General features: G+C 34.9%; 1 protein-coding gene across 1 annotated transcript in view; it reads left to right on the top strand.

The window, feature by feature from the left end:
• The window catches only part of LOC136978506 (phospholipid-transporting ATPase ID-like), a 145,340-nt gene that overhangs the window by 39,941 nt on the left and 78,922 nt on the right, over positions 1-26,477 (top strand). Inside the window, exons 2-3 of the mRNA XM_067274224.1 lie at positions 19,051-19,109; positions 19,185-19,298. Of these exons, the coding sequence (XP_067130325.1) occupies positions 19,051-19,109; positions 19,185-19,298 (173 nt within the window). The remainder of the gene's footprint in view (positions 1-19,050; positions 19,110-19,184; positions 19,299-26,477) is intronic.

Raw genomic sequence — 26,477 nt, 5'->3', positions numbered from 1 at the left:
TAGTGAGAGGACCAATGGTGTGATATTCTGTTTAAACTGCGTAGTGATATGACAAATAGTTTTCAATTTAGAGCAGGAATAAATTTCAATATCAGAATTTCAGAGTTTAAACTCTAACGGTCATTGCCTTTAGTCTACAGCAACGGACTTTCCAACGGTCGTCAGCAACGGACTTTCTAACGGTCGTCAGCAACGGACTTTCCAACGGTTGTCAGCAACGGACTTTTTAACGGTCGCTAGCAACGGTTGATTACGGATTTTCTTGATCTTAATACTGTAACGAACATCTGTCCATCTGTAATAATTTAGCAATAATTACTAATAGAATAATAATTGTAGTAGCAATAAGTTAAAATTAAGCTTTCTTTCATTCTGTGCAGCTGATTTAATTGGCAGCACAGAATTGCTGGGCAGAGTGCCTCTTTCCAACAAACACACCTTTTAGTATTAATTTAGTCTTATATTATTTATTTCGGGTACTATATTGTTCTCTGAATTTATACGCATATTGGTTATTCTGGCGTTTGGATAACACAATGGAATCACAAGATACAAGGAACGGAGGGTCCCCGGTACTGAACCCAAGTACCCCAGACAGATATTTAGCCGAGGCTAAGGAATGGACAGCATGGTGTACAGAGGAGGAAATGCTACAGGAAGCAAGCACTTGCTTGGGCAGAATAATGGAAATCTGCCCACAATCAGGAAACACCGTTGTGAGGGTGCGCGAGAGAGCGGAGGTACGGGAAAGAGCAATGAAAATGTACGCTGTACTGAACCAAATGCATGGTATGTTGAAGGAACTGAGACAAAAGAATAAACAGGAACTGAAAACAGGAAATACTACACAAAAAACACCTACTCAGAAGACCTATGCGCAGGTTTTGAGCAACAGACCAAAACCAAGTGATACGACAAACTCGATTACCCAAACTATAAACACAAAAGTTCAAAACGAAGGAGACGGAGGAAGTTATGCAGTGTTGGTATATCCGAAAATAGAGGATTCAAATGAAAACATAAACACTGAAGACATAGAAGAAAAGATCTTGACTGAAGTAAAGCCACAGGAGCTAGGGGTGAGAGTTAAGGGAGTGAGAAGAATAAATAGAGGAGGTATATGCATAGGGGTGAAGGACAACAGGGACGGCGAGAAACTAAGGAATGCCATTGAACAAATTCCACAAATAAACACAAAGATCAAATGTCATGTGGCTGGGGGACGCAGACCAAGAATAATCTTGCTAAACGTACTGCAATCGGTGGAGAAGGATCAACTTATAGAAACCCTATACAGACAAAACGACATCTGGGATAAAATTGGGAAAGAAGACTTTTTGGAAAGTTGTAAAATAAGCACTGTTATTGGTAGAGGCAAACTAAGAGAAAATTGTAAGCACTATGTATTATCAGTAACACCGGAACTAAGAAGAAAAATAATAAACACACAATACCTCTCAGTCTCATGGGCCAACATTAAAGTCGACGACTTCATCCCGATAATAAGATGCTTCCGCTGTTGCGGGTTTAATCATTTTGCAAATGAATGCCAAGAGGACACAAGGTGCAGCCACTGTACAAAGGCTCACAAACATACAGACTGCCAGAATAAAAACAGCACACCCTGTTGCATAAATTGTTGCAAATACAACAGAAACCAACCTCCAAATCGTAAAATCCCAACAAATCACAATGCATTTCATAAAAGTTGCAAAATATTACAGAGATTTAAAACAAGGAAAGTACAGTTAACAAACTATGGGGAGTAATCTAAATAATAATAGTACTCAGTCAAGTACAAATACACAGGGTAAAATTAAAGTGATACAAATTAACACTCAACATAGCAAGGCTGCCACCTCTGAAGCACTGTTCGTCGCAAACAAGTATCAAGCGGATATATTAGCTCTTCAAGAGCCATATTGCTACGACAACAGAATAGCAATGTACAGGAAACTACAGGTGATAAACAACATTGATCCAAGCGAAAACCCAAAATCTGGCTTTGTTATTCTAAATAAAAATCTCAATGCTCAAAAATTGAGTAATCACACTAATAGGAATTTTACCACCATCATGATAAATCACCAAAATATATCGATAATTATGATTTCATTCTACTGTTCCCCATCTGAAGAAATCTCAGATTCACTAGAAGAACTCAACAAAACTGTACAACATCTGAAAAACTTTCCAATATTGATAACAGGGGATTTTAACCCCTTTCTGTCCGCAATCGAACTCAGTTCGAGCGGATCACATAGCGTTACACAAAAAACGATGTTTTAGACCCTTGGAGTAAAAAAATCGGCGAAAAAAAAAAATTTTTTTGAATTTTCGGATGTTTTTTCAGTCCCCAAATTTTTTGAAAAATTTTTTCCCGCGCGAAAAAATTTTATTGCGATTTTAATTAACCCTTAATGATGCGCGATTAACGCTTAATTGTTTTTTTATGGGATTTTTTTATGGAACTTTATTCATCCTTTTAAAGTTCTAGCGCGCCGATTTTACTTCGGTAAAGTTATTTAAAGCTATTTTATGATGTAAATAACAACATCCAATAGTTTTTTAATTTTTTTAATTAATAGATTTTTTCATAATTACGTTTAATTAAGTCGGGGGGGTCGGAAATTTCAATTAAAATCGTAATTAAAAAAAAATATTTTGAAATATCCCGCCATCTAGTATTCACCCTACTTTTTACCCTTCTCCTCCCGAGAGTTTCATGAGAATGTCCCGCGAAAGAGGACACCAGCTGCTCTCAAGGTCATCCAGCTGTGTAAACAATGACTCATCGGTGTCAAGTTTCGCGCTAAGGCGAGAAAAAGGAAATTGTACTTTGAAGTGTTTTCTTCAAAATTAACACATTTCTTTCGTTTTTTTTTAGTTTTGACTATTTTTAATTATAATTTAATTATTAATTATGATTTTTTTTTAAAATTCGCGCGGACAAAAAGGGGTTAATGCCAAGTCCTCGATTTGGCACAGTCCAAAAGAAGATCCAAGAGGAACTAAATTGGTAGAACTAATGAATAGCCTCAACATGGTGTCATTAAACACAAGTACACTTCCAACCTTTACGTCAACTACAGAAGAGAGTTGGATAGATGTATGTCTAGCCAATAGCCATCTTAATAGTTTCAACATTCAGTGCAACACACTGGATGATCACACGGCAAGTGATCATAACTATATTGACATTAATATTATGGTAACTGGGATACAAAAGAGCTATACAATTAAACAAAACACCAATTGGGATAAATACAAAAATCACATTAAGAGAAACTGGAACTGTGAGAACATAGTCAACATACGAAATACTGCGGAACTAGACAACAAAGTGGAAGAATTACATAAAATCATATATTCAGCTTACCATCATGCCACAACGGTTAGGACAGTAAAACATACTACTCCATGGTGGACGGCAGATCTTACGGCACAGCGGAGAACACTCAGGAAAACGAGAAATAAATTTAGAAGAGCAGTTAACACAAACAGGAAAGAAACCCTTAGGCAGGAGTACCTGAAACAATTCAGGGAATATAAAACAAATATTAACAAGACAAGAACTGAATCCTGGAGGAGGTTTTGCACAAGCCTAGGAAAAGATCAAATATGGTCAATTCCATACTATATTGCAAGGAAAAAGACAAAACAAGCTAGGATTCCGGATAACTTACTTACCAAAATTAACAACAATGAAAACTCAATACAAAAAACGTACGAAATCATTACTAGTGAACTCTTCCCAGAAGATGATCCATTATTAGACGAAAGTACACACCAAGAAATTAGACAAAATAACAACACTGAGAACCTCTCTGCAGACGACACCCCTTTCACCGGACAAGAAATTTACAAAGAATTTAAAAATCTTAAACTGAACAAGGCACCCGGTCCTGATTGTATTACATCAATTATGGCAAAAATGGCATACGAGGCTATACCAGTCACATTTACAATCATTTTTAATAAATGTTTGGAATTCGGATTTTTCCCCACCATTTGGAAGAGAGCCAATATCAAATTCATCCCAAAGACTGCAAATCCAACTAAACCATCGGACTATAGACCTATATCTTTATTATCAGTTATAGGAAAAATACTGGATGGCTTAATGGTGAATAGATTACAATACCATTGCGAGAGTAACAATTACATAGATAAAAATCAGTTTGGATTCCGCAAAGGGAAAAATACAATAAGTGCTCTAGACTAACTGGTCACATACATCAAAACAGCTAAGAAAAAAGGGGAGCATACTCTATTAATTACTATTGACTTCAAAGGGGCATTCGACCACGCATGGTGGCCCGCCATCCTGGAAGCGATTAAACATACAAAATGTCCTAAGAATATTTTTAAGATGGTCGAGAACTATTTACAGAAAAGAGAAATTTTCATAATCAATAATGGTAAAACTTATCTTAACAAGGAAATAAAAAGGGGCTGCCCCCAGGGGTCCAGATCTGGTCCCTTCCTATGGAATCTCATATATAACAGTCTACTGAAAATTGAAGGTACAATACCAAAGGAGTTTAACTGTAAACTCCAGGGTTATGCAGATGACACGCTATTAGCAATTACACATAGTAACCAAACAGTTCTTCAGAACAGGGCGAACGAAATTCTTGAGAAAATCTCGCAGTGGAGTAAAATGATGAAACTGAAAATTAACTACGGAAAATGTCAGTGCATAGTATTCCCAAAATCCACTCCGCTTAAGAAAGCACTAATAATTAAAATGGATGATCAACGAATCAGGAACAGCACAGAGATTAAATATTTAGGTATCGTACTAGACAACAAGATGACTTGGAAGAACCATGTATATTACATATACGATAAGACTGTCGATACTATACACTCTCTAGCATCGATTGCAAGGAACAAATGGGGCTACGATAGTAAGGCATGCAGGTTACTCTACACGGCGGTAATTGAACCAATGATCACCTATGGATGTGAGATCTGGGGGGAAGCGGTTACAAAAACACGCATTAAAAGAAAACTTCTTTCAGCACAAAGGAAGTCTGCAATTTCGATTACAAAATCTTACAGGACAGCCCCTACTGACTCCACCCTTGTCATTGCAAACCTCCCACCAATTGACCTCATCATCATAGGAAAGGTCTGGCAATTTCTACAACAAAAACTATCATCGGGACGCATCAATAGGGAAACATACAATAGAGAAACAGAAAAAATAGGGGTCAAAGAAGAAGCAAAAAATACAGCTGACCACATACAGAAGTACAAACTGGATAAGGAACCGCAGGACTACGCATACCATCCTAGCTTCACGATCGACGAACACATCAATTTGAACGAAAGCGCTATAGCAAACGGATTATGTATCTTTACAGACGGATCAAAGTCAGGAGCGGGAGTGGGAAGTTCCATAGTCGTGAAAAACAAAGACAAAAACATCTACCAGGCTAGATATAAACTTCAGAACCACTGCACAGCAAATCAAGCAGAATCATATGCAATCTACAGGGCTCTCAATTGGATAAATGAAAACAGACAACACCACAAATTCAATCGGGTAACGATCTACAGCGATAGCAGAGTGGCATTGCATCAGATTAAAAACATGAACACCAAGCTGATTGCGGTTAGAGAAAGCATTAACATACTTAAACACCTAAGAAGTAAAATTAGAATTAATCTAAATTGGATAAAAGGGCATGCGGGTACTCAAGGTAACGAGAAGGCAGATCTTTTGGCTCGCTCGGCTCCGAATTGGACAAATAACTACAATTATAGTTACACTCCCATAACTTCGTTAAAAAGGAATATCAAGGAATTCATCTGGCAAAGGTGGCAGAAGAGATGGGATGAGGGCACAACTGGAAGAATAACACACGAATACATTCCAGACGTCAAGCAACGTAATAAATTCGAACATTTAATACCCAACTTCAACATAACCCAACTGTTGACAGGACATGGGAACTTTCGGAATTACCTCAAAAGGTTTATCAAAAAGACAGATGGTATGTGCCAATGCCCTCTGCAAGAAGCAGACACGCCACAACATATCATTTATCTCTGTCCAAACTTTACGAACCAAAGGAAAATTCTAAGAAAAAAGGTAAATGATGAAAATGAACTTTGGCCATGCGAACTGAAGAAGTTTATTAATAACAAGAAAATATATGCAGCCTTTAAAGAGTTCGCAAAAACTATTAACATTATAAACTGAATTCTCCTACTTAGTGATAATAACAATATAGTCAGTCGTTATACGTTGAGCTTACAAAATTTGGTATTAACTACGTTAATAGTCTTTCGTTGTACATATGTGAATAGTCACGCCTTATTAACTCCACGCGCTTTAATTTGTATTTCAACAATTTTTATGTTTCTCGTTCTATTGTTATGTAGTATCACCTAGCACTGTAAATATGATGTAAACGCCATGGGACTCCATGGTCCACAACTATCTTTCATTCTTTCCTATCCCACTATCCCTTCACCTTCAACTTAACTCTTCAAACTTTCCTCCTTTTTTCCTCTTCTTATTCCTGGGCTATACCTATGAGTGAGGCCCATTAATAAAATTCTGGACGTTATTATAATAAATAATTTCATTTAAAAAATGTTTAACACATATTACATGTCATTTTAATTATTATTAATATACTTATTAATTATTTTGTATTATTATAATCATCATCAACTGTTGATAAACTGATAGTATCTTCATTCACAGGCATTTTACTGTAAAATATTGAAACTACAGTAGAGAGTCGTTAATCCGAATCGCCCGTAATCCAAATCGCCGGTTATCTGAACGATTTTCAGTCGGAGTGTGTCGTACTGAATACAACATTTTTGATACTAGATTTGCTTCTAAAGTATAATTTTTGTGTTTTTATATTCTTCATTATATTTATTTTGTTTGTACAAAATAAAGAAATAATTTTTAATGATATAATAGCCTAGATTATTATTATAAAAATTTTCGTTAGGCTTAAAATCGACGAAAATTCAACACGAAGCGACATGCAACGGAAAAAAATTTGAGCATCGGACAGGTTAATATATTTTTTCGTACATAATCGGTTATCCGAACAAATCACTAATCCGAACAACCCCAGTTCCCAGTTGATTCGGATTAACAACTCTCTACTGTATTTGTATTATGGTGTGATATATCACAGAACACTATGATCTCTTCAAAATCCAAAAGTAAACTGACAGGTTGTCTCCCAGTATCAGGTCAGTCTATAAGTCCATGCCCATTTTTATGACCTTGAGAAAAATCTTGTTTTGCTGTTGAAAATGTCAGTCTAATGTGATACTTCTTACAGTGAAGTGTTAAATTGGATCTCATTTATATAATTCTGTTGGAATTGGGAACATTTTAGTTGTTTATTTTTGTTAAAATGGAAGTAACAGATGAATATAAAAGACATGTTTTATGCTTTTTATTTTTAAGTGGTGAGAATTAATAAGAGTAGTAACCTTCGAAAAATTTGATACAATAGAATAATAAATGAAAACTGTTGTTCCATAACTAATTAATTATAACTATTATTATTAATTTGTAAGATTTATTTCCTTTTCTTTCAACAGAAAAAGTTTACATCTGGATTGAACCGGACTACAAGTAAAATACAAGCTTTTGCGACAAAAATTACTTCTTTCCCGACACGCATATAATTACATAGAGACTATTATAAATACCGTATACAATCCTGTAGTTTTCGCGACAAAAATTATTTCTTTCCCGACACGAATATAATTACATAAAATTACATAAAGACTATATTAAAAATACCGTATACAATCCTGTACATGGGCGAGACTGTCGATGTGCTACTTTCGCTTCTCCGATGCTCCGAAAAAGAAAGATCCTGTTCCGTCGGCCTTGCCGCTATTTATACGTCCTGTCCCCCTTGCGGAGTTAATCGTCCCTTCCAGGTCTAACGGACGATGGACCATTAGGGAAAGCAACAAACAAAGGGCATTGTCTGTTAAGGGACAAACATGGCGAACAATCACCATATATGCCCCCCCTAAAAGTCATTTTCTATAGTGCAAGCGGTGAAAGTCTATTTTTCTACCCCGGAGGTTGTAATTATGGGTAGGTTGGTCACGTTTATCCAAGAGGCTTGTTTCTTGCCCAGAGTTTCTTCTCATTAGTGTGTTTCCCGACCTATATCGCACGGCCGGGACGTACGGGATATCAGCTATGTGGTCGTCATCCCCACATTCATTGGTCTCGCGTTTCCAGGTTTTCCTGGGTTTGTTTTGAAAAAATACACTAGTAAAGCGCGGTTTAATACGGTCAATGTGAACTATACTCTTGTCAACTCTGGATCCTCCTTCGATCTCAACGTTTACAGGTCCAAGAATGCGACTGATACGATAAGGGCCCGTATATTTAGGGGAAAATTTTCCATATCTACCGCCTTTTGCCTTTCTCAAGAGCCATACCCTTTGCCCCATTTTAAACTTGCGGGGGTTTTTGTTTTTATTCTTTCTCTCTCTATTACTGCAATTCTTTTCCCGACTCAAACCATATGCAGTGTCCTGGATGACCCTTAGTTGTCTCATTAAGAAATCACGGAATTTGTGGAAACTTTGGGTCGAACCCATAAAGTAGGAAAGCGGGAGACTCATTTGTCGAAGAATGGGTCGCGACATTATAAGCAAATAATGCCGGGCGCACGAATTGATCCCACTGAGCATTATTTCCGTCCGATATACGAGAGATGACATTTACAATAGATTGGTTGACCCGTTCACAGATGGAATTCGAACATGGTCTATATGCGGTAGTGACATTCCTCTTGATTTCAAGGACCCTGCACATATCTTCAAATAGGGAAGAGGTAAAATTTGCACCCCTATCAGATATAATTATTTGTGGGCAACCGTAACGGCAAATAATGGTATCAAATATAGCTTCGGCTATTGAATTAGCAGACTGGTTAGGTAAGGGGGAAGCCTCGGTGAAACGGGTAAACATATCAATCATGACAAGGATGTAACGGTTTCCTTCACGTGTGGTTGTGAGGGGGCCTATTATGTCGACAGATATCTTTTGAAATGGATATTCTGCGACTTCAGTCTCCTGGAATGGGGCTCTCCCCTGGTGGAGATTGTGCATTTGGCATTCTCTACACTGTTCTATATACTGTTTTATGCTTTTATTCATCCCTCAGAAATAATAGTAGCGACTAATAAGTTTTCTTGTCTTGTCCCATCCCCAATGTCCCGCCAGGGGGTTATTATTAAAGTTTCTTATAACGTCCTTTACGGCGTCTTTCCCGATGCAAGTACTTCTTGTTTCTCCTAGCCCGTATGAGTTTGGTTTCACGTGGACGAGATTATAATCATCTAATTGGAACTCAGGCGGAATCGTCCCCTTCTGACTCTCCTCCCGACTTTGATGGTGACCCTTTAGGAGGACTCTCTTTATTGGGCCGAAGAATTTGTCGCTATCTTGGGGTTTTATAATTTTCTTTAATAAGTTCGTGTTTTCACCATTAGCATTTATGACAATTGGTTCGTATGATCGAGGGTCAGTATACATCCTCGATAAGCAGTCAGCCATATGGTTATCTTGACCCTTCACGTGGTTAATTTCGATTGCCCACCTCATCAGACGGCCATTATGATTCTTCATGTTCTTTAAATATGATAACGGCTTGTGATCGGAATATATCAGCACGCGTTGGCCTAGGATCAAAGGGCGAAAATGACGGAGAGCAAGGACGATGGCGAGACACTCCTCAATTGTGGAGTAATTTAATTCGGCGCCGTGGAATTTGTAACTAAAGTACCCCACAGGAAGCAAATCTCCTTCTCTCCGTTGTTCAAGGACAGCGCCGGAACACTTTTCAGAAGCGTCCGCGTGTAAAAAAAACGGTTGGTTAAAATCCGGGTGGGCCAGAATGGGTGGTTTAACGATGAAGTCCTTCAAACGGTCAAAGCTGATTTGGTGGGACTCCTCCCATCTGAATTTTTCATGCTTTTTGGTCAGTTCGGTGAGAGGAAGAGCTATTTCAGAGAAGTTTTTAATGAATCTCCTGAAAAACCCTAACATTCCTAAGAAGCTTCTAACTTCAGTTACGTTTTTAGGGGGCCCCAGGCGTGCTATGGCGTCAGTATTCTTGGGATCGGGGCTGATCCCTTTCTCATCAATTATGTGGCCTAAATAGTAAACTTTGTTGACTAGGAATTTGCACTTTTTCGGGTTTAATTTTAGGTTAGCCTCGTGGATAATGCTAATCACCTTTTCCAATACTTTCATATGTTCATCAGCCGATGGGGAGAATATGACGATATCATCTTGAAAGACATAACAGTGTATCCCTATGTGTTTCCCCAATAGACGGGACATCGCATATTGAAAGTACCTTCCGCTATTTTTGGCCCCCTGGGGAAGTCTACACATTTGATACTTGCCCCAGGGAGTGGAGAAGGCAAACATGTGGTGGGTTGATGGGTCGATAGGGATTTGGAAATATTCAGACTTAAGATCTAATATCGAGAAGATTTTGCTCTCATGGAATTTTTCCAAGATTTCGTCTATGCGTGCCATTGGAAAATCTTGATTTTCAGTTAGCTCATTGACCTTCCGAAGGTCTAAGGTCATCCTTATCTCTCCGGATTCCTTAGCTATGACGTGGATAGGGGCGTTCCATTCGGACGAGCTCTCACAGATTCCGGCCTTTAAAAAGGATTGCATTAATGTTTTTAACTTGCTCAAATGGCAGTTAGGGATACAGTATTGTTTCACATTTACTACTTTGGTATTATTGACTATTGGTTTATGCATGAACTTCTTAGTGTCAGTAAGGTCCTTAACGTCTATTGCAAAGACATCACTCTTTTCTTTCACCAAATCTATAACCCTATTACGGTAAGTGTTCTCCACGTGGGAAAAATCTATCATCCCGATGATGCTTTCGTTGGTACCTACTCTGGCGTCACCCATATAAACCCCGTATTCTCTGTACAAATTACATCTGCTCTCCAATGCCCTTTTCACCTCATCCAGAATAGACGGAAACTTGCTAAGAAAATCAACTCCCAATATGCCATCGTATTCAAGGTCGGGAGGGAGCCTTATACACGACAATAACAAATCAATAGCCGCACAGCCTTTACTAACCTCTACCTCTAGAGCCCATTCAGAAACAGATATATGTCCATTGATTCCCCTAATTCTCACCTCTTTTCTAATATAAGGCCGTTTTCCGTGCTGGAGTTCTACTCTGTCCAGTAAATCGGTGTCTATTACCGATTTCTCGGCCCCCGTATCACATAGCAGCGACACATTCAGCTGCTCCATGGTCCCCTTTATAATTGGAAGTCCTTTCTCAGATACCTCAACCCCAGCCAGGCTTATTTTACAACTGGGAACAGAGTGCTGGCATTTATTCTGTTCCTTATTTAGTTTAAATTTGAAGGGTCTCGTTTAGGGCATTTCCTCGCTAAACGATTCGGGTCATTACATATGAAGCACCGTCTACTTCCCGAGTTTTTTATCATCTGCCCTGCATGGTTAATCTTGGTCAATTGAGCGACCGATTCACACAGTGAACTCACTGCGGCTTCCAAGCGAGCTAATCTGTCATTTTCTTGTTTTTCGGCGCTAGCGTTTTCAACCCTATCGTTGCAGTCATTCTTGGGATTTTGTATGGCAGAAATATCTCTATTATTTCTGAAGTTTCCACATTCATTAACAACCTTTTCTTCCCGCTCTGCGATATCAATAGCTTCATTTAATGTTTTAGGTCCGCCGCGAAGGACGTGTTTCCTGAGTTGAAGATGCAGCCCTTTCACGAATCTTTGCATCACGACATTGTCACGGAGCAACGAAACTTGATTATCTTTCGATACTGCCCCATAAAACAAGGCGTTAAGTCTAATAACATAATCACATACCTTTTCTTCCCTCATCTGTCGAATGCCGAGCAGCTGGTCCATTGCGCTCTTCTCCTGGAATTCTGTCCTATCGTAGCTCTTGATTAAGTTATCCTTCACATCGTCGAAAGACTGGGGGTACAAGTTTTGTAAGGAGAAGAACGTAGATAGTGGTCTTCCTTTGAGTTTGGCCTGCAATATTGCAATCTTTTGTATTATTATAATTAAAATGACATGTAATATGTGTTAAACATTTTTTAAATGAAATTATTTATTATAATAAAATTTTAATATTTATATATTCAAAATACTTATTTTAGAAAATTTTTAGAAAGAAAAAAAAAAGAATAATAATACTAATTGAGACTTTGAACCCTGAACGACTTGGCGGTAGCCAAGAACGACGTCGACTGAGCTGCTCAGTAGCTGCTGACCTAGTGAAACTTATTAGCACATAAGCTGAGCTCGAATTTTTAAAGGCCTTTTTCTTAAAATTGGCTGGCCGTTGCACTTTCTTGTTTTGAGAATTGAACATCCTAAAGGAGTACTACCTATATACCAAGTCTCATCCCCAAGTGAATTTCCCAGGTCATGTCCTCCCCTTGTCAATATAAAATCTGTAAAATTGCTTAAATCAGTCAGCACATGGGTAAGGAACTAGGTCAACTGGACCAGCATGGTAAGTGTTAATACAATCCACCAAAACCAAATAGAAGTTACTAATTTTCTTAAAGCGATTATGGATCATACTTCTGTTCATAAGCTACTTGTAGGCTTTTTTAATGGCAAACTTCCAGGCTGAGGGAAGACCCTCCGCATCTCTGGCGTTAATGCATCCTTCTCCAAGTTTTCTCCTGTATACAGTAGAGCATCGATTATCCGACCCCCGATTAATCGACTTATCGGTTAACCGATCGCGTTCTAGTCGGAAAATTCAAATGTCTGCTAGTGATGTGGCACTACAATATTTGGTTATGTCTTGGCTACTTTAATATTATTTTTGTTAAATTTTTGCATGTTTTAGCTGGCAGCACTGGCTCAACCATGAAAGGGAGGCTAGTATTTAAACCAGGCCTAATACACTATACTAATAATCAGTGGTGATATTTGAAATAGTTAACAAAGGGTTCGCTAGCAGAAAATTTTTTCCCGACAATCACCGACAAACAAAATGGAAGTTTTGGCTAGAAATAAATACAATACTTTTTCTTGCGATATATCTAATAATCAGTGGCGTATTTGGAATGTAATGAGCCCTGGGCGAAGACCAGGTAACAATAGTATATTAGTGCTGTTGGACTTTTTTTTTTTTTTTACATTTGATTCACTAGTTAAGAGATCATTCACTCACTATTTGTTGATTTAGGACAGGAGTGGTGACACATCACTTTGATAACAAATCAACATGGTTTTTCTGTAACCCTAATTAAGTCTTTGATACAACAACATGAGTTATAAGACTATGTGAAGTTTGTGCGAAATTAATATTCACCACAAAGGCAGACAGGATACAGTAATAATAATAATTTGATATATTTTCATAAGTAAATAATTTTGCATTGTTTTATTTATACAGATTCTTAATTGGGGATTCCAACGTCACAGAACAATACAATAGTATTCCAAATTACAGCTAGAACAATAGTTTGTTATATCCAAAGCGCATGTACAGTACAGATCCCAATCGCGACAATATGAAACCCGAAACCTTAAAACTAATCTTATATACTAAATTAATATTAAGTGAAAGAAAAGGATAGAAATAAGAGGACAGATGAAAGAATATATATAATAGGAATAGGAATACCTGGAGTTTTCGGTATGTTGAACTATGCATACTGTTGGGTGGGATATCACAAGTTATTTTTATAAAATTGGCTCGTTGTCGTCTTCTTCAACACCTAGGGCTTTTTTACTTCCACTTTTGTCAATACCACTCTTAACATAGGATCCCTTTTCTTGACTTATTTCTGATATCTCCGGTTGTTGCTAACGCGACTCGGAGCATTCTCACCACGTCCATACACTTTGAGGTCCGGCCGAAGAATGACCTGTTCATTGTCTCTTTGTTCTCGGGGTCCTGTTCACTTTTTTGTTCCTCACATTTCTCGGAACTGGTCATCCCACCCCAAGGGACAGGGATTAGATACGAAAGTTCTAGAAGGAATTTAGAACAATAGAACAAAGGGTAGAAGGAAGAACTAAACTAAACTTAAATTAATATTTACAAAAATATAGCACAACTAAACCTAGTTTAGCTGAAAATAAATTTGTAATAGTGACCATATAAAGAGGTCTTCAATAAAGTGTATAGGGAGGTTGCAGAAATGAGTAATGTCAGGATAATTTTTAGCAGGTCACCAACTATTTTCCCTTGAATTTGAAATGATAAAGATTGTGTAGAGGATATTTTCTGGCCAGATATTTGTTTTATTTCATTACATGATCATAGAGTGAACAACTTGGTTTACATTGGCTCTACTGCCAGGGATCTGGCAGTTGAGAATAAAAAAAGTGTGAGTATAACATCTGAAAGAGGATGGCTAACACTGCACTAGCAACATATGCATTGTAAGAGGATTCCAGGTTAACTTTGATGAAGCAAAACTCCTACAATACACTTCAGAATTGGCATTTTTTGAAACATTTTAAGGCCTTGGAAATATATAGCATGATTAATGAAGGAAAAACTATCAGCTATGAAGAAAATGACTCTTTTTATGGCTGGAGAGCATACGTTGAGCTTTTCTAAGACCTCTCATCTGATCCATATTTAATTATGATGGAACAGTATTTTATACATCTTGACAACAAGTAGGGAGTAATATTTCATTGTTAACTAAACATTCAGCTTCATAAATAAGAGTCACTAAGCTTAGCTATTCATAAAGATCTTTATTCATAGCTGAGTAGAAACATCTGAAGGAGAAAAATTTTTACAGGCAAAAACGGGGAGTCCCAATGGGAAGTCCAGTCTCAGGAATATTGTGTGAGTTGGTCATTAGAAAACTGGAGAAAAAGTCCTGTATGAAAAATTTTTATTCAATTTTCATTTAATTGCTATTGTATACAATTAATTCTATTTTATTGTATTTATGTTTTATTTGTGATCTAAATAGAGTTATTCAGAAAGTAAATATATGGTCTTTGGTTAACAATTCTGTCAAGAACAAGATTATCAAGTTATATATGTATGCTGGAAAATCCACTTATAGTAATCTGTACTTGCTGTTTAGACCAATTTTCAAAATTAATAAGTCATATAGTTTTTAACTGATCTCTGATTCTGTTTTATCAATTAACCTACAAGGTATGATTAGCCAGCATTGGGCTACATCAAGAAGGATAATTAATATTTTTGAAAATGTTACTGTTCTATATTTTGATTTATATGAGTTGTAGGTTTGTATTCTACTCTTAATCAGTTTTCCAAATATTTTTAACAGTAAATTAATTAATAATTAATTTTATTAAAATTCTTATATGATGACAACTCATAGATACTTATCTCTAGTTATTAAATTTAGTACGAATTCTGGATGAGTTGATTTATATATATATAATTATACAGATAACTTCTCTATATGATTCATTTCTACTGTGTGGATTAGTAACTCTAGGGTGGCAATATAGGATTGAATTTAGGGTTTGCTCCTTCATAAATAATTCAATCAGTTTGCTTTTCCATACTTAGTGATTATTGATGCCCACATTAATCATTGTATTAATGTTCTCTTCAGTGTTTCCTTCTACTGTTTTATAAATTGGAAATAGCTATGAGAGATTTTCCTTGTATGACAACTTGAAAAATTATCAATGTATATATTAATCTCATATATTAATCTTGAACTGGATTATTGTAAAATACATAAAGAAATAGCCTATTTCAGCAACTATTTTAATTTATCTAACATTTTTGGCTATCTATGTAGCTATCCTCAGGATCAAACACTTTTAAATAGAATTCTTTAAAGTTTAAGTACAGGTAACTCGTATAACACGGCACTTCTATAGTACGGATTCACTCTAACAAGGTTTGAGAATTGCGTAAAACCCTCATATAACATGAAATGTTATAAAAACTAGTAAAAGCGAATTTTATCTAATTTGAAAATAGGGAAATTCCTGTACAACAGTTCAATAAATGTGATAAAGCTTTTAAGTGCGAAAGATACCTCATTTGACATTTTTATTCGACTGCATTCGTACTATCAGATTTTCTTGCATAATTTTCGTGAACTATTAGTACTTAAATACAGTATGTAAATTTTCTTTTCCCGTCTTCTGTCCATACACGTGGTCTTTCTCGAAACTTGTTTCAGTGTTGCCAGATCTCGACGCTTCTGCTTTTGAAGCTGCCAGATGTTTTTTCCTTATTCCATACTTTCTTTATTCAGTCATCGGTTTTTAGGCATTGAACTGTACCTCCGACCGTTGGGACAATCCACACCTTTACAAGTATACTTTAAGACTTTAATTGTGGCTCATTTTTGGCTACGTAGATTAAAAATTTTAAGTTAATAGTGCTTAGTAATGACGAAGAAAACATTGTTTAATTTATATTAATATGTATCACTTCTTAAGAAAATTTTAATAAAGATGTTTATCTTAATAAAATATTTAAAAGAACAATGGAGTCAGATAATCAGTCTTTACCCAATTGAACTGTGAACTAGTACACAGAAAAATAATTTTAACCCTAAAATAGTAATAAACTATTTTTTTCTCTCAATGTTAACCTGTTTGTCCTTTAGCTTTTTTATACCATTCCACATTCCATTTTGAGTAAATGGAATGGATTAGTGACTTGGAATTTTTTAGCCTCCAGAAGTCAGAAGGGATAGGAAAATTCTTTTTCCATGTACTAGTTAATAGTACAATTGGGTAAAAGATATTTATCTTATTTATGAAAATATAGTAGCATGTTTTTTTAATTTTTGGAACCTAACCCCCCTTTTTGTACTAGTTCTTTGTTTCGTATAACACAGATTCACATAACACGACAATTTTTTGGAACATAACTCCTGTGTTATATGGGGGGTTACCTGTATAATGTTCCAAACAAGAATTATTTAAAACATAAATTGAAAAAGAAATAAAGCAAAAACATTATAAATTAAGGATACGTGTAAAAGTGTACTTTAATGATGAAATTGTACAGAGTTAAATAAATAAATAAAAAATAAAATAAACAAGTAAAATGGCAAAGCCGTATTTGGGACAAGACTATGTCTTGGAGACTCACTAGTAAGCAGGATCACTTTGATGCTCAAGGTGGGTCTCGTTCTCATTCTCCAATCTTCTTTAATATCACTGATTTTTAGCGCAGTCTTTCAAACTTCACCGGCCTTGGCCATGGCTACGACCACCAGGTTGTCCGTGATGCAGTTTCGGTGAAATTAACCTATCTGATTTCAAAATTTCTCTCTGTCGCATGTTGCCCCCGGTTGAGTGTTTGTTGATACCTAACGAAAATTTCCTGTTTTTGAAAAAATAATCATGGCTATTGTATCGTCTGAAATTATTTTTTTATTTTGCACAAACTATATATATATATTAATAAATGTAAAAAGAAAACAAATTATATTTTGGAAGTTAGTTTCAATATAAAATTATAATGACTAGCACCATCTACTTTGAAAAACGTTCCAATGCTGAAACAAGATATCTCAGGTCAACTGGTCAAGATCAGCATGTGACGACCAGAGATATGTTGGGAATAACACAAGACAGGTAAATGGGTTTTTTTCAAATATTTGTTTGTCAAAATTCGATTTTGCAATGTTCACATTTCCAACTTCCCAACAAGCAATGAATGCACAAATCTCTCACTACTGTCTGTTTGTAGAGAGTGTTGCCATTTTGATCTTTATTTTGACTCTGTTCTTGATCCCGAGTACCTACAAGTCTGGTGTTTATTATGTACGCATGATTTTGCAACTCCATTAAATTGCAACTTCTGACATGTACTCCTTCATACCTCTAAGCTGATTACCCAGCAGGTAGTACAATTTTATAAACAAGACATAGTCTTGCCAATAAAATGAAATATTTGTTTCAGTTTTTGGTTTTTATTTATTTTATTTTTATTTATTTATTTATAGTTTCATCATTAATGTACAGTTTTACATGTATCCTTAATTTATAATGTTTTTGCTTTATTTCTTTTTCAATTTATATATTTTAAATAATTCTTGTTTGGAGCATTATACCGTATATCTAGGCAGATAGGACGAGGTATAAATTTTTATCAAAGTTTTATAGTTTTAGCATATATCTGTCCTATAAGACAACCCCTAAACTATCAATGGCCTATGAATTTAGTTCAGATCAGCAATCATCATCTGAATAATAATACTGTATAGCGTATATGGACTTATGTCCTATTTGTAATTTTTTGAATGAACAAATTTTATTTTTTTGCATCTGGCAGCACTGCCTTGCGATTGTTGCTAACGTTTGCACCAATTCGGCATTCGGGTAATGACCTTGACTGTTTACAAAACGTCATATGGGCTATTCTATTTTGTTCACATACCCTACTCTCTACTAGTAAATAATTACAGATTGTCCATTTTTTTATAATGTTTTAATTTATATAAATTTCAATTTAATTTTTTTGTATCTGTCTTATAAGACGACCCTGGATTTTGGGGGCTGTTTTTTTATGATTCAACTATTGTCTTATCTGCTGAGATATATGGTATTTAAATTTTAAAGAATTCTATTTAAAAGTGTTTGACCCTGAGGATAGCTACATAGATAGCCAAAAATGTTAGATAAATTAAAATAGTTGGATAGGCTATTTCTTTATGTAATTTTATGTATTAAAATTTAATACTAGTTGATATCATTTTATATTGATGTTATGTACAGTACCTGACATTTGAAAATGCTAAAACGTTTTAATGTCACTTAATAGTAGTTTTTATACTTTCTGACACTGTAATTTTCATATATAAAATAAGAGATCACTGACAACTTAACTTGCCAAACACTAGTTTGTGTTGTTTCATATCATTTACTATTAAGAAATAATTTTAAGTGATATTTTTGCTTTAATATTATTACATTTATAAGAATTTTATGATTAATTTTCAAACGTGTTGAATTTTTGGCACAAATAATTTAAATAAAATATTTTTGTTCAAACAGAAACAGAAAGACGAGTTCGAGCAAATGACCCAGAATTCCACTGTCAGTTCAATTACGCAGTGAGTAATTTGATTTTTTCCAGACATTAGATGTAGCTTAATAATTTTATTAAGAAATTTATTTTTTTATTACAGAATAATTATATAAAAACCTCAAAGTATACTTTTTTAACCTTCTGGCCACTGAATCTTTTCGAACAGTTTCAGAGATTAGCCAATTTTTATTTTCTTTGTCTGCTTGTACTACAGGTAAGTTGATCATTGGTTATACAGGATTATCATAATTAAATAATAGGTATTCAGACTTCTCATATAAATATTCAAATAAATATTGAGCAAATATCAACCAAATACAGTATATATACTATTCTGAGTTTATGGTTTTGATTTATGGGAAAAAATTTAATTTTAAAATTTAGCCAGTAGGCAAAATTTGCCACTGCTGTCTCATTAGATGCATGTTATGTATGTTTTTTTAATGAATTTTTGGAAGTTAAGAAACAAAGTGCAATAATTTTTTTCTATCAGGTCAGTCCATAAGTCTATGAGCATTTTTATGACCTTGAGAAAAATCTTGTTTTCCTGTTAAAAATGTCAGTCTAATGTGATAATTTTTACACTAAAGTGTTAAATTGGATCTCATTCATATAATACTGTTCAGAATTGTGAACATTTCAGTTGTTTATTTTTGTTAAAATGGAAGTAACCGACGAATACAAAAGACATGTTTTATACTTTTTATTTTTAAGTGGTGAGAATGCTACAAATGCAGCCAAAAAAATAAATACTGTACATAATCAAATTGTAATTAGTGCAAGGACTGTGCAGAAGTGGTTTGAAAGATTTAGAAACAATGATTTTAGTGTGGAGGATAAGGCTTGTACTGGAAGACCCGTCGACTTTGATGACGATGCTCTCTCTGCACTAGTTGAAGCAGAACCATTTTTAACAGTTGATGAAATTGTGGAACGTTTAAATTTATCCCACGGAACTGTTCATAGACACCTACAACAAATCGGAAAAGTTTCAAAGCTAGGAAAATGGATACCACACGAACTGTCAATAGCTAACCGACAACAACGTTGTAGTGATATCGGACCTTCTCGTCCTCCCTCACTTGCGGTTTGGTCGGAAAGGGTGCAATCCACCTATACGCGGTAATAAAGGGTTGTAAAAGGGGATTATAAATGTAGACAAAGAACCATAAAATGGAAGGGAGAAAAAAGGCGGGAAGAGGGACGGAGAGAAGAGTTTGGGACACAAGAGAGAGAGGAAGGGCGAAGTGGTGGTCCCTGAGTGTGGATTAAAGTTATTTTGTGTGGAATATCTGACTGTTTTTTGATTTTGTGAGACGAACCGACGGGGTGGAATCCGCTGTTTCAGAACGGGTTCCCTACAAACGTGTAAACATTTGCACGTCTCTTTTATCCCACATTGCTTTAGAACCTTTTCTTGGTAGGCTGGTTACTGGAGACGAAAAATGGATCCTCTATAATAATGTGACGAGAAAAAGACAATGGATGGATCACGACAAGCAACCAAAACCGACTGCAAAAGGTGGGTTGCAGCCAAAAAAAATTCTTTTGTCTGTTTGGTGGGATATGTCGGGTGTAATTCACTTTGAGCTGTTAGAACCTAATCAAACAATTACAGCTCAAATATATTGCGAGCAATTAGAGCGTTTAAATGAAAAATTGAAAAAAAAATCGGCCATTGTTAGTGAACAGAAAGCAGGTTCTCTTGCAGCATAACAATGCCAGACCACACGCTGCAAAAATAACTGTACAGAAACTTGAAAGCTACAACTGGGAAATTTTACCTCATCCACCATATTCGCCAGATATTGCTCCCAGTGATTATCATCTTTTTCGCAGTTTGCAGAATTTTTTAAAAGGGAAAACTTTTGAGGATGAGAACGATGTAAAAAAGGCTATTTCTGAAAATTTTGATTCAAAACCGAAATCATTTTACGAAGACGGGATTAAAAAGCTACCATCAAGATGGCAAGAAATTGTACAGAATAATGGTGAATACATTATAGATTGAAATATAATTTAATTAAAATTTTTTGCTGCTTTTTTTGTAGATAAAAATACGCATGAACTTATGGACTGACCTGACTTATGGAGTTACAGATGATTATATCAAAAAAGATATTACTTCATGTCCTCATCTTTACGCTCTAAAATTACATTTGCTGCACAACACACTTGATGCTGGAATACAACTGACCTGCATGCAACTTTTGCATGTGTTGTGATATTATTTTTAAGACAGCTAAGTTAGGAAGATTACCTTGATGAATGTGGCTCTTTAGGACAACCCTTAACCAAAAGTTAAGGGGGTTTTGGATCTGATCATTGTGGCAGCAGTGACATTGGAAATGGTTTGCTGATAACTCTTGTGTGAAAAATTGGTGCAGTAAGGCTTGTACATTTAAGCCTATATGTAGAGTGCACTGTCTTGCATAAAAATTGTATTTGGACAATTTTTCTGTCATTGTGCTGGAATGACAAAGTTTTGAAGCTTATCTCTGTGTCTAGCAGCATTAACAGAACATGAAACTGCCTTAAAAAAAATAAGGATAAATTACACAGTATGTTGCGAAGTACAGGGTCATTATAATTAAAATTCCACTTTGAAATAGCCATAAAAGGAAAACTACTGAACAGAATGTTATCAAACTTGGTAATAGTTTACAGGATGTCATGGGATTTTATTTTCTGCAAAAAAAAAGTAGTTCAAAAATTCACCACCAGTGGGGAATGGCTCTGTATGCAATATTGTTAAACGAAATAAGACACGAAGACATCAGTCGAAAATGTTTTTAATCATTTCTAAAACGTGTTACAAAGCATGTTCAGTGTGGCATCCACCATTTTCTGAAATCAAGTTAAATTCCTCCTGATATGCTAAGAGCTACTGCTGATAACACAGCAATGCGATTTAACTTGCTTTCAGAAAAAGGTGGATGCCCCACTGAACATGCTTTGTAACACATTTTAGAAATGATTAAAAACATTTTCGACTGATGTCTTCGTGTCTTATTTCGTTCAACAGTATTGCATACAGCGCCATTCCCCACTGGTGGTGAATTTTTGAACTACTTTTTTTTTTTGCAGAAAATAAAATCCCATGACATCCTGTAAACTATTACCAAGTTTGATAACATTCTGTCCAGTAGTTTTCCTTTTATGGCCATTTCAAAGTGGAACTTTAATTACAATGACCCTGTATATTACATTATTACTTTGGTGAGTGCAATGGAATTTGTTGATAAACGTGTGGATTTTTGTCAGCCTAACATGGCAGTCTTGAGTGTTCATGTCATTAAAAGCAAATGAAAAGAACTCTTGTCACTCCATAGAATTTTCCATGGCAATGCATCATTGACCATCATCTGAGTTATGAATGTTACGGCAAATTTTTATGCTTATTATCATCATTCAGAATTGATTTATCACCATAAACCAATTCTGAACAGTATCTTATATGCTGATAGCTCATGGTGACTGCTAATTCTTTAAAGGCTGAGACAATATAATTGTCCTGCTAACATCTATCTGACTTTATCCTGATTTTAAAGTGAAAGTTCCAATTTTCTCAAAATACAACAACATTTTTTAAGGATTCCAATAGTTGGAGGGCCTCTTCATATATTTTTTAAGTATGAAAATTCCTTAAATGCTGATCTAGCATTGCTGCTTCATTGGTAAAAGAATTTTAGAAATACTTTGTGATCATGCAATTTGTTCACTATGACTGTACTGTTTACCTGTCGAAGAATTATAAAGAACTTTTTCCACTTTTTTTAAACCCAAAATTAGTAAACATGCAATATACACATGATACACATTAAGAGGAGAAACATTAAGCAGTGCCAAATTTTCTCTTAGCAGAAGAATTTTGAAACAAAATTTCTCCAAAAGCAAAATTACAAACTTGGGCCAGTATGTATATCAAATTTACCTGAGATTTGTCCATAAATTTTTTTACAGAGAGCTCTGAACACACATTCTTTAATTATGATCACATAGTACTTTACTTAATTCTAGTAATGTATTATTGTCGTTTTTTATAATGTGAAAATCTGTCGAAGTTTATTTAAATTTGTGTATGTGTTAGTTTTATAACCACGTTATGTGGAAGATATTGACTTTGCATTAATTTACACTTTGTTAAAAATCTTTTCACCTTGCAGACAGTATCTATTTTTGTGTTCATCATGGATTTATCTCAGACTGTAAAATGAAAAAGTCTGAGGATTAGATAGTTACATCATAATAAGGATTTTTAATAAAATTGAACATTCTAATTCTGACTCAAATGATGTTCATTAAGTTACACCTGGAAGAATATTATTTCCACATGTGACCTAATGAAGGGTATTTGAATCAGACTGAAAATGCTCAGTTTTATTAAAATTCCTTTTTATTATGAAATTATAAGGTATGAACTTATCTTGAAAAGTGATTGCTGTTTCAATCCTTAACATGTTAACTGCCACATGTAATATGATATTTTCTGTTTTTTCAGGCCACAATGAGAAAATTTGATATTTAATATTTTATTATGATATAAATAGAAGGGTCATTATATAACAGTCAGTAGAGTGAAGATAAAAAACATATATCAATGATAACCAGCTGTCATGTGGCCTGAAACCGGAGACTATAAGGCCACAGGATATTTAATATTAATTACTTTATATGTAACAAAAGAGAATAATTAAACTAGTGTTTGATATTTTTTCCTTTTTTTAACTATTCACTATTAAAAAACACTGTCGCATGAAGTGATTCGACTGACGACCGTCGAACCCCTTCGTGAGCCTCACGGGGTTGTTTGACGGTCGGCAGTCAGAAACCAACTTCATAGACGTCTGCTTGAGGCCACCACTAGGATGTAAAACAATGTCTTACGAAGCCAGGATAATTTAACCTTGAGTGAAATTACATTGGTTATAGTGATGTCGGGCAACGGCCGGCAGTTGGATGGCTCTGTGAGGCCCTAAGTAGTATGACGGCTGGCATGTCGGATGGCAGTTAATGTGTTAAGTATATTTAACCTACACATACAGATCAAGAAAGGACAATTTTTTCTGTTGAAACTTTTACCTACTATTATTTCTCTTTTATGTGTTTCATCAGGGTAAAATAAAATAATCAACCATTCCAACTTCAGCAAAAATTCTTTAATCCTAAAAACGTTTTCAAACGCATTAAGCGTCCATCTTCAGTTACATCTTTAAATTAAATATAAAATTTGAACAAATATTACGTAAATTAACGGTACGATTACCATAAATAAATAAATACATAAAAAATAAAAATAAAAATAAAAATAAAATAAACAGGATTATCGTAATTTACAAAATTATGCCAATATTTCATAAACAAAAATAAAATAAAAATAAAAATAAAACAAAAAATAAAAACGAAACAAAAAACCAACGTGCGGTTTAAACCAATCACGGATTATCGCAGTATTTCTTTACAATTGCCTTCATCCGTCATTAAAGATTATCGTACTTCTATGTTTAGCCCAAATCATCGCACAAAGATTTCCAAGCTGTGGAAAGCCCATCAGCGTCCCTATAATTAATGCATTGCATACTTCTCTGCGCTCTGTGGATTTCCAATTTTTCGAAAAACTTTATTGCGTGTCTCGATCTAGTAGACCTGATGATAGAGGCTTGGTCCCAAAAGACCGTGATGCCTTGCTGCTTAGCGTAACTGGCCAGGACGGTACTATCAACTGATTTTTCCACCGATCGCTTGTGTTCCGAACACAAATCAGTTGATAGTACCGTCCTGGCCAGTTACGCTAAGCAGCAAGGCATCACAGTCTTTTGGGACCAAGCCTCTATCATCAGGTCTACTAGATCGAGACACGCAATAAAGTTTTTCGAAAAATTGGAAATCCACAGAGCGCAGAGAAGTACGCAATGCATTAATTATAGGGACGCTGATGGGCTTTCCACAGCTTGGAAATCTTTGTGCGATGATTTGGGCTAAACATAGAAGTACGATAATCTTTAATGACGGATGAAGGCAATTGTAAAGAAATACTGCGATAATCCGTGATTGGTTTAAACCGCACGTTGGTTTTTTGTTTCGTTTTTATTTTTTGTTTTATTTTTATTTTTATTTTATTTTTGTTTATGAAATATTGGCATAATTTTGTAAATTACGATAATCCTGTTTATTTTATTTTTATTTTTTTTTTTATTTTTTATGTATTTATTTATTTATGGTAATCGTACCGTTAATTTACGTAATATTTGTTCGAATTAATATTTGTTCGAATTTATATTTAATTTAAAGATGTAACTGAAGATGGACGCTTAATGCGTTTGAAAACGTTTTTAGGATTATTGAAGTTGGAATGGTTGATTATTTTAATTTATATTGTCTTTTCAGTAAGAAAATATAGTTTTATTTATTCATCAGGGTTTAATAAATCATCACAAAACACATCAAAGAACTATAATAGAACTATAAGAACTCCAGTAAATTCTTAATTCAAACAAAAACATCTGAGGTGTAAAAAAATTATGCCAAGTAAAAACTTATCACAATATAGATGACAGTCAAAATTTTTTTTAATAGTTTTTCTTTGGTAAAGATAAGCTGGGCACTTTGAAGCAGTATCCCCAAGACCCACAAGTTTTTTATCTGTGTTATTGTTGCCTATAAATTGCTTATAAGCATCAATGTTATCTTTAGTAAAGAAGAACTTCCAAGAAAAATTCTGACTGTTGTCTATATTGTCGTAAGCTTTTACTTGGGACAAATTTTTACATCTCAAATGTTTTTATTTGGATATCAATTGTTTTTCAGTTAATGAAGCCTCAAAAGTATTTTTATTCCAAAAGAAATACAGATAATCTCATTTTAATGTTCATTTACTGTTCATTTTCTACTGGAATTAGCATTTAGGTGTGAATTTTGTTAGTATAGTTCCAGTTTATATTTGCTAGTTTTTTGTCTCATTTTAATGTGTTGTTTATTAATTTCCAGAAATCATAAGCTGTTATATTTAACTTTTTCTAAGACTAGGTATGTACAGATTTTTTGCATTGTATGGCCATTCACTTTCTCTACTACAATATTATTGTATTCCATCCATTTGTTATTTTCTTTGAACATAGAAGTGTAATGCCCACTTTGCAATTGACATCCACAGGTTTAACTGACTATAGAATTTGAATGGAAGAACAAAAAATTAAGATAATAGAACAGAGTGTTTTTTTAAATTATAGGTCAAAAGTGTAAAGTTGTGCATGTCAGATATGATACTTTCAATAAGGTGATTTCAAATAGCACTCTCCAGGCTTGTGAAATAGAGTCTGTCTGCTCGAAGTTAACTGCAATCTTACGCCCAAAGGCTTTATAGACTGCTATCCTTTCCAGGTGTTTTACTGAG

The sequence above is a fragment of the Centruroides vittatus genome, unplaced genomic scaffold (assembly GCF_030686945.1).
Source record: "Centruroides vittatus isolate TY-2023 unplaced genomic scaffold, ASM3068694v2 contig_544, whole genome shotgun sequence".
NCBI classification, from domain to species: domain Eukaryota; kingdom Metazoa; phylum Arthropoda; class Arachnida; order Scorpiones; family Buthidae; genus Centruroides; species Centruroides vittatus.
The sequence above is the reverse complement of the archived record's forward strand: the minus strand, read 5'-3'. Positions and strand labels throughout refer to the sequence as shown.